The 14981-nt window shown below is 47.1% G+C and overlaps 1 protein-coding gene across 5 annotated transcripts in view; it reads left to right on the forward strand.

Annotated features, from left to right (window-relative positions):
- Positions 1–13963, forward strand: part of marf1 (meiosis regulator and mRNA stability factor 1) — a 19777-nt gene extending 5814 nt beyond the window's left edge. For 2 of the 5 annotated variants that reach the window (XM_016254352.1, XM_016254354.1), the window contains exons 9-25: positions 3688–3801; positions 3886–4063; positions 4135–4313; positions 4399–4479; positions 4555–4788; positions 6461–6580; positions 6966–7147; positions 7219–7439; positions 8674–8816; positions 8902–9035; positions 9709–9911; positions 9988–10215; positions 10294–10527; positions 10598–10822; positions 10914–10974; positions 11499–11594; positions 11674–13961. In XM_016254352.1, coding sequence (XP_016109838.1) covers positions 3688–3801; positions 3886–4063; positions 4135–4313; positions 4399–4479; positions 4555–4788; positions 6461–6580; positions 6966–7147; positions 7219–7439; positions 8674–8816; positions 8902–9035; positions 9709–9911; positions 9988–10215; positions 10294–10527; positions 10598–10822; positions 10914–10974; positions 11499–11594; positions 11674–12044 — 3004 coding nt within the window. In that variant the 3' untranslated portion in view covers positions 12045–13961. Of the gene's footprint in view, positions 1–3687; positions 3802–3885; positions 4064–4134; positions 4314–4398; positions 4480–4554; positions 4789–6460; positions 6581–6965; positions 7148–7218; positions 7440–8673; positions 8817–8901; positions 9036–9708; positions 9912–9987; positions 10216–10293; positions 10528–10597; positions 10823–10913; positions 10975–11498; positions 11595–11673 lie in introns of all 5 variants that reach the window. The other 3 variants (XM_016254357.1, XM_016254356.1, XM_016254353.1) reach the window with 2 other exon arrangements.
- The last annotated feature ends 1018 nt before the right edge of the window (positions 13964–14981 follow it).

A 14981-nucleotide genomic window follows, 5' to 3' on the forward strand; every position in this document is an offset into this window, starting at 1 on the left:
GGACATGGGGTAATGTCCTGAAAAGTCACCTTCTCCTTGTAATACCTATGTTATACCTTTGTCATTATACACATTTATGTCGCACACACACGCACTCACGCGCACACACACTCTCTCACTCACACACACACGCACTCACACGCGCACACACACTCTCTCACTCTCTCACTCACTCACACGCGCACACACACTCTCTCACGCACTCACACGCACACACACTCTCTCACTCACACACACACGCACACACACTCTCTCACTCTCACACTCACACACACGCGCACACACGCACACGCACTCGCACTCACACGCACACGCACTCACACGCACACGCACTCTCTCACTCACACACACACGCACTCACACGCACACACACGCTCTCACTCACACACACACACACACACGCGCACACACACTCTCTCACTCACACACACACGCACACACACTCTCTCACTCTCACACTCACACACACGCGCACACACGCACACGCACTCGCACTCACACGCACACGCACTCACACGCACACGCACTCTCTCACTCACACACACACGCACTCACACGCGCACACACACTCTCTCACTCTCGCACTCACACACGCGCACTCACACGCACACTCACACACACGCGCACTCACACGCACACACACTCTCTCACTCTCACACACACACGCGCACTCACACGCACACACTCTCTCACTCACACACTCTCTCACTCTCACACACACACGCGCACTCACACACACACACTCTCTCACTCACACACACACGCACTCACACGCGCACACACACTCTCTCACACTCACACTCACACACGCGCACTCACACGCACACACACGCTCTCACTCACACACACACACGCACACACACACGCACTCACACGCGCACACACACTCTCTCACTCTCACACTCACACACGCGCACACACACGCTCTCACTCACACACACACACGCACTCACACGCGCACACACACTCTCTCACTCTCACACTCACACTCTCACTCACACACACACTCTCTCACTCTCACTCTCACACTCACACTCACACTCTCACTCACACACACGCACACTCACACTCTCACTCACACACACGCGCACTCACACGCACTCACACGCGCACACACACACTCTCTCACTCTCACACACACACACTCTCACTCACACACGCGCACTCACACGCACACACACTCTCACTCACACACGCGCACTCACACGCACACACACTCTCACTCACTCACACACACGCACACACACTCTCTCACTCACACACGCACTCACACACTCTCTCACTGATGTCTCTAGGAAATAGTTTTTTCCCCTAATATTTAACCATTCACAATATCCATTCAACATTAAAGTATACTTGAGAGCTATCAATTTAAACATTTATTATTAGACTTTAAAAAACAACTTCTAATTTAAGTGAACTTAAAACAATCTTCACACAAACCCATAATAATGTCATATTTAGCTACCTGTGCCCTTCAGCATGTAGGAAATATACAGAAATTGAATAGCTATCAAACACTAAATTCTAAATTAAATAAAGATTAATCCTCAAATCTACAAAAAGTTTCTTCTCTGAGAAACGCGCTGATAATTTGCTGCTTTTATGAAGCCCCTCCCTCAGAAATAGGCGATGGGCTCTGATTGGTTAGCTAGCCCAGTGTGTTGTGATTGGCTAAACCGCCTCTAGTGCGTCTCAACGTCCCGCCCTCTCCTCAGCAGCATGTGCTCCGGTTGTATTGTAAACAACAGCATCGTTAATATCGCTCATCAGTTTGAGCTCGATTGAGAAGCAGAGGATATTATTGAAGAGGATCGTGTGGAACGCCAACTGCACGCAACCATGTTTAACGCTTCTCATAGCTATGTGAAAATAAGTATAATTGTAACAGTTCATTGTTGGAGGAGAGAGAGAGGGAGAGGCAGAGGCAGGGACGCGAGGAACAGTATTGAGAACCGCTGCTTTAGAACACTGATTTTGAAACGTGTGAATCCATTAGAATCGTCAGAAGACAGAATCGTGATTCATACATGAATAGATTATTACGTGCACCTCTAGTTTTCTCTTCCTCTTCTCTAAAGCAGCGCTGCATGGCCCCGCCCCCTTTGCTGCCTTTTCCCGAGGGAGGGGTTTATCTGGGTTTGTGATGTCATGAACCCAGGAAGTAACTTGTTGTAGTCCCTACCAGCTGTTTTTGTAGGCATTAAACTGCCAGAATTGTAAAAGACGATATCTCCGTTTGCATTGAACTTTCAGCTTCGTAACTTTGCAGATATTGTTTATGCTCAAACAGCAACATTACACACTAACTAACGTTAAAAAAGTGAAATCGCAATCAACCACCCCTTTAAGAGCTGCCGCTGCTGAACATGACGCGGATCTGACACGCATCATAGTTTCTCATAACTCTTTACCTTTTCTGACTCATTGCAGCTCTTAAAGGTGCACTAAGCGTTTTTTGCCAAACATTGTTGATATTTGAAAGCACCAAAACAAACATGCCCATACCCCAACAGGACCTCACCCCTATCTTGATAACTCCGCCCCACACGTACATACTCAACCCTGGCAGCGACGAGGGCGGAGTCTGCTATGCTTGCGGCCGCAGCATATTCAAGCAAAAGCCACCACAGATTAGTTGTGTGTGAAAAAACAAAATCAACGTAATTCACCTGTCAAGAAGAAACAAAACAACCTTTGCATCCAATTCCCTTCCACTCCTTGAGTTTCTCCACCACTGGAAAGCTGCTCCAATATTTACGTGGGTCCCACCTCTTGCCTGATCGTAACCCTTCTTTTTAAGGTTTTGTTCCTCTTAAATTATTTTTTTTGTCTGCCATCTCTCACTCTCCAGAGTCAATCTGCTAATATCCGTCCTGTCTAGTAATGATCGGTAGAAGAGAGTGCTCAGTGAGTGCAAGCACTCTCTTCTCCCGATCATTACTAGACACGCCCCTTACTGCTGATTGGCTGTGAGTGTTTGGGACTCAGCTTCCTTTAGTGCACCTTTTAAAGTCTCTATAATGAGCTGCTGAGTTGAATCGGGTGTGTTAGATGAGGGAGACAGTGCTGGGCTGCTCCAGGACAGTTTTGAAAACCACTGCATTTCAGAGACATGTTCTTAAATGTGACTGGTGTAACAAATACTAACATACATGCACAGTTTTAAGGCAGCTTTAATCACCTTTTTGGTAACTTTGACTAAACTGATATAACTGTGACATTGCATGCTCGTCGTTTCATTTGCGCTTTAATCTGAAATGATACAGGCTACAGCGCATGCTGCATTTGTGCGTGCAATTGAACGAGCACAGTATAACGGCTGACAGGACAGAAAAAATGGTTTCTACTGACATATGGCCTGGCGACGTCTCATCTGAGTGCAGTTCACTGTTGTTCTACTGAAGCTCCTCGTCAAGTGCGCGTCTCCCATTTGATGTGGTTGTAAAGATGTTCTGCGTCTAAATAAATGCAGTTCTTCTCAAGAAATAAAGAGAAGCAGCAGTGAGTGGGGTGGCCAACCCTAGCTCCGCCCCTGCATTAAATATTTAGCGCGTTAAACTGAAAAAATGAATCGCCTGCGTTAACGCTCTAATAACTTTGACAGCACTGTTATTATATGAGCTCTGAGATTGTGAAGGGTTTGTAATTGGATGCTGACATTATTATTTTTTTGTGTGTGTGAAGGCATGACTCTCCTGGCCAGCCGTTTCAGGTCAGCACTCCTTCAGCATTCAGTAAACTAAGTTTGCAGCGGAACTTCAGTCCCATGATGCTCTCTCAGAGCTCATGGTCATCACGGTAAGTAAATCGCATGATCGTCAAATGCTTTATAAATCTCTCTGGCATTCTCGTCATGTGTGGGTCGGTCTCTGCTCTCTTCAGGAGCGCGTCCCCCTGCCTGTCGAACCGCTCGTCTCCTCTGAGCGCTCCGTCCCCCAGCATCTGCGCAGACGAGCCCTTCTCTGACGGAGTGGACGTTCAGGTCACTAATCTGGACTACAGGATGTCACGCAAGGACCTGCAGCAAATACTGAGAGACGTGTTTGCTAAACACGGCAGAGTGAGTCGCATTTCAAAAATTAAAAACCTGAGCTCATTGAAAGAGAGCTTCATTACTGCGTGTGTGTGCAGGTGAAGAGTGTGGATCTGAGTCCTCACACTGACTATCAGCTGAAGGCGCGGGTGCACATGAGTTCGCTCCAGCAGGCCATTGGTGCCGTCAGTCTGCTGCATCGCTATAAAATCGGCAGCAAGAGGATTCACGTGTCTCTCGTCACCGGAGCCAGTAACAAATCTCTCACCTGCCTCAGGTATCACACACATGCTCTGCTTCTTCTTCCTGTCTTCTGTGCTCGGTCTCTTCCGGTTGTAGATGTGAATGTGTTTGTTCCTCAGCTCTGAGATCATCAGCATCCTGCAGGACGCTCCGGCCAACTGCCTGCCTCTCTACAAGTTCACAGAGACGTATGAGAGGAAGTGAGTGGCTCGCTCAGACGCTTGCACGGTCCCGTGTGTTTGACTCGACTCCTGACCGCTGTGTGTGCGCTGCAGGTTCGGTCGTAATCTGGTGGTCAGTGATCTGTACCGGCTGCCGGAGGTGGTGTGTGTGCGCGAGCAGGGCGGCGGGCGGCTTGTGTGTCTGCTGTCCAGCACTCAGGCCCGGCAGAGCCCGCTAGGATCGGCACACTCTCACGACAGCTCCAACACCACCAGTCCGGTTCTGTTCGAGGAGCTGGAGTACCACGAGCCCGTCTGCAGACGACACTGCACTCAGCAGGACTTCAGGTCAATCTGGGCGCGCGTATATTCAAGTTGCACATTTTGGAATGAGTCATTTTTTTGTGCAATTGAACGAGCAAGGTATAACGGCTGACAGGACAGAAAAAATGGTTTCTACTGACATATGGCCTGGCGACGTCTCATCTGAGTGCAGTTCACTGTTGTTCTACTGAAGCTCCTCGTCAAGTGCGCGTCTCCCATTTGATGTGGTTGTAAAGATGTTCTGCGTCTAAATAAATGCAGTTCTTCTCAAGAAATAAAGAGAAGCAGCAGTGAGTGGGGTGGCCAACCCTAGCTCCGCCCCTGCATTAAATATTTAGCGCGTTAAACTGAAAAAATGAATCGCCTGCGTTAACGCTCTAATAACTTTGACAGCACTGTTATTATATGAGCTCTGAGATTGTGAAGGGTTTGTAATTGGATGCTGACATTATTATTTTTTTGTGTGTGTGAAGGCATGACTCTCCTGGCCAGCCGTTTCAGGTCAGCACTCCTTCAGCATTCAGTAAACTAAGTTTGCAGCGGAACTTCAGTCCCATGATGCTCTCTCAGAGCTCATGGTCATCACGGTAAGTAAATCGCATGATCGTCAAATGCTTTATAAATCTCTCTGGCATTCTCGTCATGTGTGGGTCGGTCTCTGCTCTCTTCAGGAGCGCGTCCCCCTGCCTGTCGAACCGCTCGTCTCCTCTGAGCGCTCCGTCCCCCAGCATCTGCGCAGACGAGCCCTTCTCTGACGGAGTGGACGTTCAGGTCACTAATCTGGACTACAGGATGTCACGCAAGGACCTGCAGCAAATACTGAGAGACGTGTTTGCTAAACACGGCAGAGTGAGTCGCATTTCAAAAATTAAAAACCTGAGCTCATTGAAAGAGAGCTTCATTACTGCGTGTGTGTGCAGGTGAAGAGTGTGGATCTGAGTCCTCACACTGACTATCAGCTGAAGGCGCGGGTGCACATGAGTTCGCTCCAGCAGGCCATTGGTGCCGTCAGTCTGCTGCATCGCTATAAAATCGGCAGCAAGAGGATTCACGTGTCTCTCGTCACCGGAGCCAGTAACAAATCTCTCACCTGCCTCAGGTATCACACACATGCTCTGCTTCTTCTTCCTGTCTTCTGTGCTCGGTCTCTTCCTGTTGTAGATGTGAATGTGTTTGTTCCTCAGCTCTGAGATCATCAGCATCCTGCAGGACGCTCCGGCCAACTGCCTGCCTCTCTACAAGTTCACAGAGACGTATGAGAGGAAGTGAGTGGCTCGCTCAGACGCTTGCACGGTCCCGTGTGTTTGACTCGACTCCTGACCGCTGTGTGTGCGCTGCAGGTTCGGTCGTAATCTGGTGGTCAGTGATCTGTACCGGCTGCCGGAGGTGGTGTGTGTGCGCGAGCAGGGCGGCGGGCGGCTTGTGTGTCTGCTGTCCAGCACTCAGGCCCGGCAGAGCCCGCTAGGATCGGCACACTCTCACGACAGCTCCAACACCACCAGTCCGGTTCTGTTCGAGGAGCTGGAGTACCACGAGCCCGTCTGCAGACGACACTGCACTCAGCAGGACTTCAGGTCAATCTGGGCGCGCGTATATTCAAGTTGCACATTTTGGAATGAGTCATTTTTTTCTGTTTAGTTTCAGTAAAAGCTGGAGATGAAGGTCTGAGGTTACGATGTTTCTCTTCTGGTTTCAGTGAATCTGATTTTGATCCGGATTCTTACATGATCCCGTTTGTTCTGGTGTCTCTGAAAGTTCTGGCTGCTCATGTCCACAGTTTACTGCAGAGTCACGAGGGAACAGTACCGCTGCTCAGGTAACACACACACTTTCTCACACACACACACACACACTTTCTCACACACACACACACACTTTCTCACACACACACTTACACACACACACTTACACACACACACTTACACTCTCTCACACACCAATGTGGGTATATATTCAGTGGGTATATTTTATTTATTTTTTTTCTCATTTTTTCATGTTGGTGTTTTATCTTTAACTTGGATGTTATAAGTTGCACTGAGTAAATACAGCTGGATAAAACAAAAACTGTGTCCCTCTTCATTTCAGGCTGCAAAGCAACACAATGTGATTATTTGAAAGGGGGCTGATTCTCTTCTAAACCCACTGTATTTCATTGGTCCGTTAATGTCTTGCAAATGTGACCGTTTTCTGTCTGTACACAGTTTCCCAGAATGCTATGCAGCAGAGTTCAGTCCTTTAGCTGTTGCAGAGGAGGGGAAGCTGGAGGGAAGCGTCCCGTTAGAGCACCTCATCACCTGCATCCCTGGAGTCACTATCGTAACGGCCCAGAACGGCTTCAAGATCATCAAGTGGATTCACAACAAACCCCCGCCGCCCAACGCAGGTAGGTGTGTGTGTGCGTGTGTTCTATCGCCATCATCACTGTAAGTGAAAAAACCCGTTTGTGTTTGTCAGATCCGTGGCTGCAGCGCAGTAAGAGTCCGGTTGGGAACCCACAGCTGATCCAGTTCAGCCGAGAGATGGTGGATCTGATGAAGAACCAGCCGTCCTGTTTGGTGCCCATCACAAAGTTCATTCCAGCGTATCACCACCATTTTGCCAAGCAGTGCCGTGTGTCCGACTACGGATTCTCCAAACTGCTGGAGCTGCTGGAGGCCGTTCCTCACGTGCTGCAGGTCTGAACACAAGCACAGCTTTTCATTCAGTTCACAGTTTTAACATCTGTTTGACATTCTCTTTGATTCCTCAGCCACTTTAAAATAAATAAATATAAATATATATATATTAGGGTTGGTAAGAGATTACAATTTTTAATCCCATTAATTACATGATGTGATGATTAATTAATCGCACATCAAATTTGGCTGAGAAATTACTCACAAAAGATCATTTAAAGTCATTGTTGTGTAAAGCATCAAACTGACATTACAGAAAGTAGCTTCAGCAAGAAATATTTTGTTTGATAAAATGTATTACATATACTCTTTTGGACCATGAGGGTGAGTAAATGTTGACACAATTGTCATTTTTGGGTGTGTGAACTATACCTTTAATTAATTTTATTATTATTACTATGGAAATATGAAAAAAATTTTTAATGAAATGATACTCTAAATAATAAACTAAAACTGCCAGTAGGTGGTGGTAAATGTCTTAATGATCAAGTCATTTATTCGTTCAGATTGCTGATTCATTCAGGAGTGAAGTAAATGGTTCTGTATGAATGGTCCATTGAATCATTAGACTTGTTCAACTTGAAGCGGAGCATCAGCATCAGATCGATCGGTTTATGACATCAAAGTACCGCGAGAGCTATAGAGAGCAGACGACTCTGCATGCTTTTGAATTGCTCTCGCGGCCCTTTTAATGTCATAAACCGATCGGTCTTTGCAGCGCCGCTTCAAATTCAACGCGCCAAATGGTTCATCCAGTTCGTTCAAAACGTGCATTAAGAAATGAAATGCCGCTGTGTGTTGCTCGGACACGAACAGTTCTGCTTTGTCTTTATATTTTCATTGGCAAAATTTAGCAAAACAGACAACATTGTGTCTAAAATAACACAATATTAACTTCTTACTTACTGAACTGTTGTATAAGATCAGTGTTTGCACTTGTGTTATATTGCTCGTGTGATATTGCTTAACTAATATGATGTAAATATGAGACAAACTCAAACGGGCCCTTTTGCCCCATACCTACGTTCTCTCATCACACAGTGAGTTGTTGCCCCGCATCATATTTGTCATCAATCAGCTGTATGCAATGTCAGATGACCCACGTGGGTCTGGGGCGGGACAAGTGCGTTAAATGTTAATAATTTTAACGCATTATTTTTCACTGTAATTAATTAATCTAATTAACGTGTTAAATTACCAGCCCTAATATATATATGTGTGTGTCTGAGTGCAGATCCTGGGTTTAGGCTCCAAGCGTTTGTTGACGCTGACCCATCGTGCTCAGATCAAACGCTTCACTCAAGACCTGCTGAAGTTGCTGAAGTTTCAGGCCAGTAAACAGGTGGTGATCGGGGATTTCACGCAGGCGTATCACTGGTAAGCATCTCAGTACGGCGTCTCTCTGTGCTGCTGAAGCGTGAGGCATTGCTGCTTCATCCTGATCTGTGTGTGTGTGTGTCAGGTGTTTCTCCAGGAACTGGCAGGTGGTGGATTATGGGATGTGTGATCTGATGGACCTGTTGGCTGAGATTCCGGACACGACGATCACAGTCTCTCAGCAGGATGGTGACACGCTCATCTCTGTTCCCAAGAGAGGTGAAGCACTGCTGCAAACACATGAATGCGTGACGCAGCATAACACGAGCAGTTCGGCCGTTCACACCCAATGTGAAAATGGGGCCTGATGTGACAAAGTACAGCCAATCAGAACAGTTTCTCTCTGTTTGTATGCTGTGTCACACTTGTAACGCACTGCACAGGCGTCTCACTCACTCACTCACTCACTCACTCAAACTCTGATTTTATGAATGTTTACAGACAAAAGCTGTGCATCGCAAACTAAATCTCAAAACAAACTCATGTAGAAACGTGTGCCTCGTTGCTAAGAGACACGTGAAAATGAAAATGTGTTCTAGAATCGGCTCAAATTACCAATCATGTCTGATAGCGATCCACAGAATAGAATCAGAGTTTGAAGCTAAAAAATCAGTCAGTGTCCATCATGCACTACATGATTTTCTCGGTCAACTCCGACTCTCTTTATGGTTTTCCCTGTGGATCATCATACAGTAACTAATTCTAAACTCCCATGATTTGTTTCTCTTCATCTATCTTTGAGCACTAATTTGGTCAAATGAGGTTTCGGTGTGGGTGGGACTAGCTGGCACAACACCACAAAAATAACCAAGCGACCAACAGAAGTAGGGCGTGTTGCGGTCATGACTGGTTAGGCCACGGTGTACCTGCTGAACTCGTCTGTCTCCCTCAGAGCGGACGGCGGAGGAGCTGGAGCGCACGCGGCAGTTTGGCAAAGAGGTGGTCGATCTTCTGAGACATCAGCCTCACTTCCGGATGCCCTTCAGCAAATTCATCCCCACGTATCACCACCACTTCGGACGCCAGTGCAAGCTCTCCTACTACGGCTTCACCAAACTCATGGAGCTGTTTGAGGCCATTCCAGATGTTCTTCTGGTCGGTACACGAGTGCAGATGTGAAGGTGCTGGAGCACTCTGCAGCAGTCTCTGACACGCTGTGTTTGTGTCTCAGGTGCTGGAGTGTGGAGAGGAGCGGCTGCTGGCGCTGACGGAGGTGGAGCGTGTGAAAGCGTTAGCGGCTCAGCTGGTGAAGCTGCTTCGAGCCCAGAGAGACTCCGGCCTAGCTGTCAGTCAGCTGTTGAGTGAATACAGCAAGACGTTTGGCTACAGCCTCCGCCTGCAGGACTACGACGCCGCCACGCTGCCCGCCCTGCTCAACAAGCTCTGCCACGTGGTGAAGGTGAACGTCATTTCCTTTCATTGCACTGATAAGCCTCCTTAGATGATCTTTGGCACATTTTGCGCTCTTTCTCTCTAGGTGGTGGACGCTCCCGAAGGGAAAGAGGTGCAGCTGATTAACAGGAAGTCCCTGCGTGCCTTGACGTCTCAGCTGCTGGCGCTGATGATGTCACTTCCTGAGGATCGTGATCATCTCGCAGTGGAGGAGCTGAGGAAGCGGTATGAGCTCAGCTATGGCGCGCCGCTCAACCCCTGCGAGTACGGCTTCATCTCTCTGAGCGAGCTGCTGAAAAGCTTGCCTTACCTGCTGCAGGTACGAGCTACGACACGCATCCAGCGCTTCAGTCTGCCCTGATGCTGACAATGTCTCTCTTCTTCTGCAGCTCTCCGGAGACGAGCGGGATGATGGCGGAGCAGAGGAGTGTGTGAGGCTGACCAGACTTTACCAGTTCGCCCGCAGCATACGAGCACTGCTGCACACCTATCATTATAACCAAATCTTCCTGTCGGAGTTCTGCGGCGCCTTCAGCAAATACAGCGGGCGAGAGTTTCAGCCACAGACGTACGGCTATAAGACACTGGAGGAGCTGCTAGCCGCCGTGCCGCAGGTGCGCTAACACATGTGCTAGCTTTGCTGTGATTCAGCGCACTCGATTAAATGCCTCGGGATGAATGCGTTCCATTTTCTGTTTTGAACAGGTGGTCTGGATTAAAGGTCACGGTCACAAAAAGATCATCGTCCTGAAGAACGACATGAGAGGTAGCAGAATCCTTGACTTCTCCCTCCGTGTCTCCGTCACTCCTGTGAACTGCCTGTTCCTAAAAAATGGACAGTATATGTGATGACTGAATGGCTCAGTGAAAGAGCTCAAAGCCTCACTTTCTTCTTTTTGTAGATTATCATAACTGTTTTAAAGGGTTAGTTGTGTCATTTACTTGCTCACACATGCTTCCAAACCTGTATGACTTTCTTCTGTGGAGCATAAAAGGAGATATTTAATAGTTTTTGTCTGAAGATGTGATGAATACTGTAGGATAAAGAATGCGTTCAATATAATTCAAGGTGTCAGACGGGTGACAGGAACACTGGATCACGTCTGACTCTGTCTGATCGTTGTCATGAAGTTCTAAGCAAAACGAGTAACTTTTATCCCGCATGATCTGACAATGAACTGAGCCAAATCCAATGACTGTTCTCAGAGAAGAAAAGTATGTTCCATTAGATTTGCAGGAAATGCATTATTAAATCAAGCTGAACGTGTGTGTGTGTGTGTGTGTTTGTAGCTCGTGGCAGTCCTGCGGTCACAGATAGTCCTATGGTCACTGCAGAGGAGCCGTGTCCTGATGAAGAGCCCCGGTCCGCCGACAGCCCCGCCAGCGGTAAGGACTCTGTCGATCACGCTCCGTTAGCCTGTGTGTCCTCATCAGTGCGAGCTAACGATCTGTGTGTGTCCCACAGGTGAGATGGAGCTGCTGTGTCTGGGTTCTGGTTCTCCGGTGGATCTACTGTGTGCTCCGGTCCCCTCCTGCCTCCCGTCTCCTCAGCTGCGGCCCGACCCGGTGCTGCTGCAGCCCAGAGATCTGATCTGCTTCGAGCCGCATCCACTCGGTCCGTCTGAACGAGAGCCGGTTCACGATCGGCAGCCTCAGTCGGCCAACGGTCCCCTCGTGGCTTCGGCTTCTGAAAACGGCCCAGATCACGGAGCGAGCAATGCGGCAGAGCCCTCGGGCAAGAAAACGTGCGTCACAGACAGTCCCGGCCGGCGAACGGCACGCAACAAGGTTAAACTAGCGGCTAATTTCTCCTTCACATCCGCCCTGTCAGTCTGATGCTGAGCAGGTCACGTGAGCTCTGATAGCATGAGGAAGATTTGTGACGCGTGTTATTCTGTGAGGCTAGCAGACGTTCTGTGTGGTGAATTTCATGACTCTGTTCTAAGTTTGATTTGTCTGGACTGCAGCAGACCTCGTGTTCTTCATTCATGTTTCTCTCAGTACGAGGAGCTAAACAACCCACTGCTCCTCCACGCGCAATGTTTTTTCTTTACTGCAGTTGCTCGTTATCAGTCGTTAGCTTGAGGCCTGAATCGTGCAGACCGCAGCTGATTGGTGGATGTCACTCTGAGCTGCTGTGAGCTGAACTGTGAATCTTTCCTCCGCGTGCGTCTGCTGAGACGTGCTGTCGCGCCTTTGTTTTGAGACGTTATTTGTGTTGTTTGAAGCACATGGACTCCGTCTGATGAAATGGAAGAATGAGTTTGCTGGAAGGTGGGATTCACTTTATTCTTTTTCAATCTGAGATCTCAAACACTCACAGATGCTTTTGTGTTAAGTCTGTTTCAGAGCCAGAGCTTGTTATCCAAGGGCCTTCCTCCCTTTTAACTGATTGATTAGTCAAAGCCGCCCGTCTCGAATTGCTTAAGTTCATATTGTGAATGAAGTCTGTGTTTATTGAAACTCTTACAGAAGTGTTTAGTTTAAGATCGTCTCAGCTGCTTATCGGAGGATATTCACACTTGTCTTACAGTTTCACTGGCGTCCAGATGAATTATGGGAGTCTGTGTGATGAAGTTCAGCGGGCCGAAGAGAAACACCCTCGTGTTCTGCAGGCCGAGGCAGTGTGTCGTTTTACGGATGGTTTTTTTTGGTCCGGAAGTTGCTTTGATAGTTCTATGCACATGGTGCATAAACCCTTGTTTGAAAGCGGTCGTTTATGAGTCGCTGCAGGCTTTTACTGCGTTTCTTCTTTTATGCATTTTGGCAAAATCGTGCTAATTAGATGTTAATCAGTGTAACTGTTCCTCTGGAAATGCCAAGGTTGTTTACTTGAACCTTGAGTTAGTGTGTTCGGTTGCGGTTTGCTCTCCGCGGCGGCTCTCTGATGGCTTTTACAATGGCTTGTATCAGCCTTGGCGCGGGACACTTCTGCTAACGGCTTAGGGTCACAGTGGGTTGATTTGTGTAAATGTGTTTTGTTTGGCGTATGTTTCGGCTCGCAGCAACACGAGGAGCTCAGACGTCGGCTGTCTGTGAGAATCCTGTGTCTGAACGCTCATGTTTGCCGTACCGTGGCTGTTGAACGCATTTGTGTTTCTTTTAAGGGTGGCTCTCTTTGGCCAATGTTTTTGGAAGCCTTCAAAATGCTACCAGCGGAAACTTTGCGCTGAAGTACGTGTGTCTCGGTGATTTTATGCATGTTTGCATAACGTTTGCCTCATGCTGTTTATGGATATATTTGATTTATGCAGAAATGTGACGTGATGTACGTGTGTGTGTGTCTCGTCTTTAGTGTTCTCTCTCACTTCTGTCAGACGACCACAATGAACCCAGAAGCCTCTCAGATTGACGGTCGCTGAAATTAATGAGCTTCATGTGAAGTAACGTGGACGTTCAGCCTCAAGACACTGGAGGTCTTGTATGATTTTAGTCTCCACCAGAAAGTCCTGTTAGGAGTTTTTTTTTATTTCTATGTAATGACCAAATTTCTGTCATGTATAATAAATATCACAAGCATCATTTTGTGTCCTGCTTTCAGTTGTGTTCCTCTTGTCGAGTATCGCTGCTTTTCTGATGGTTTCCAGCGGTTAATAGTCCAGTACGAGCTGTTTGGGAATGGACTGAACTGCATCTCCGATCATTTAGGGAAGAACTTTTGTCTCAAACCTACGACACACAGGGGTGCGACTGCACATCTGCTGAGAGGTTTGCAAGATCTGTGTTGGCTGCCATCTGAATATTATTTAAAGGGGTCATATGATGTTGCTAAAAACAACATTATTTGGTGTAATGAAATGTGTTAAATTCTTTGAATATAAAAAACGTACGTACAGTCTGTGAGTCAGAAGCGCCGGCATTGTAGTCTACTCTCCCAGGATCAGGACACAGTCCTCCATAAAATGTGCTGCACACACACTCCAAAGAGAAAGGAAAACTTCAAACTGCATCATATGACCCCTTTAAAATGTTTTCGTTTATATTTTTGTATACTTTCAACCCTTTACGGACACCTTGGCAATTGAATCACCATTGGCTAGTAAATGTTTGTTTACTCGCCTGTGTGTGTGTGTACATTCACATACATACAGTATATGTTTGTAAAATGGCACAGCTTTTTAAAAATCTGAAAGTACACTCTTGAAATATTGTGATAATCAAGTATTATTTAGTGATAGAACTTTAGTAATTAGAATTAAAACTTGGTAACCATGTATGAATGCATAGACATTTGAACTGAATTTAGGACTGGTGGTGGTGCTTTTTTGGTCATCCAGTGTTTCTGTAAAAAAAAAAAAAAAGGGAAAAAACTAACAATAATACTGAGATGATGATAATAATACGAATTCTACTAATAAGAACAGTATAAAACGCACAAAGGATTAATGAGCTGCGGGATTCATGAATATTAATCAGGTTGTGTGCGTTTGCTCGAACTGATTCGCTGAAATCAAATCGGGGAGGATAATAGGTGAGCACCAGCCAATGAGATTGCCGTTTGTGCATTAGTTCCGCCCACAACCGGAGAACCTGGCAGTTTTTAAAAGCTGAAGAATTCCAAAGGAACTCTGTTATTTTGACAGGAAAATACAAGTAAACGATATTCTATGTAAGACTCTCGCGCGCTCTGCTCTCACCAAAGCGACGGCGAGTCGTGCGCCGTTACGCTAGAGTTCACGGTACGTCAAACACAGGTGTGCTGCGCATCCATTCAGATGAACTGAAAAATATCACAGCTCGCTTGACGGAGAGTGAAACTCTGAAGCGCTCAGT

Source organism: Sinocyclocheilus grahami, unplaced genomic scaffold (assembly GCF_001515645.1).
Source record: "Sinocyclocheilus grahami isolate Dianchi unplaced genomic scaffold, SAMN03320097.WGS_v1.1 scaffold1239.1, whole genome shotgun sequence".
In the NCBI taxonomy this organism is placed as follows: Eukaryota; Metazoa; Chordata; class Actinopteri; order Cypriniformes; family Cyprinidae; genus Sinocyclocheilus; species Sinocyclocheilus grahami.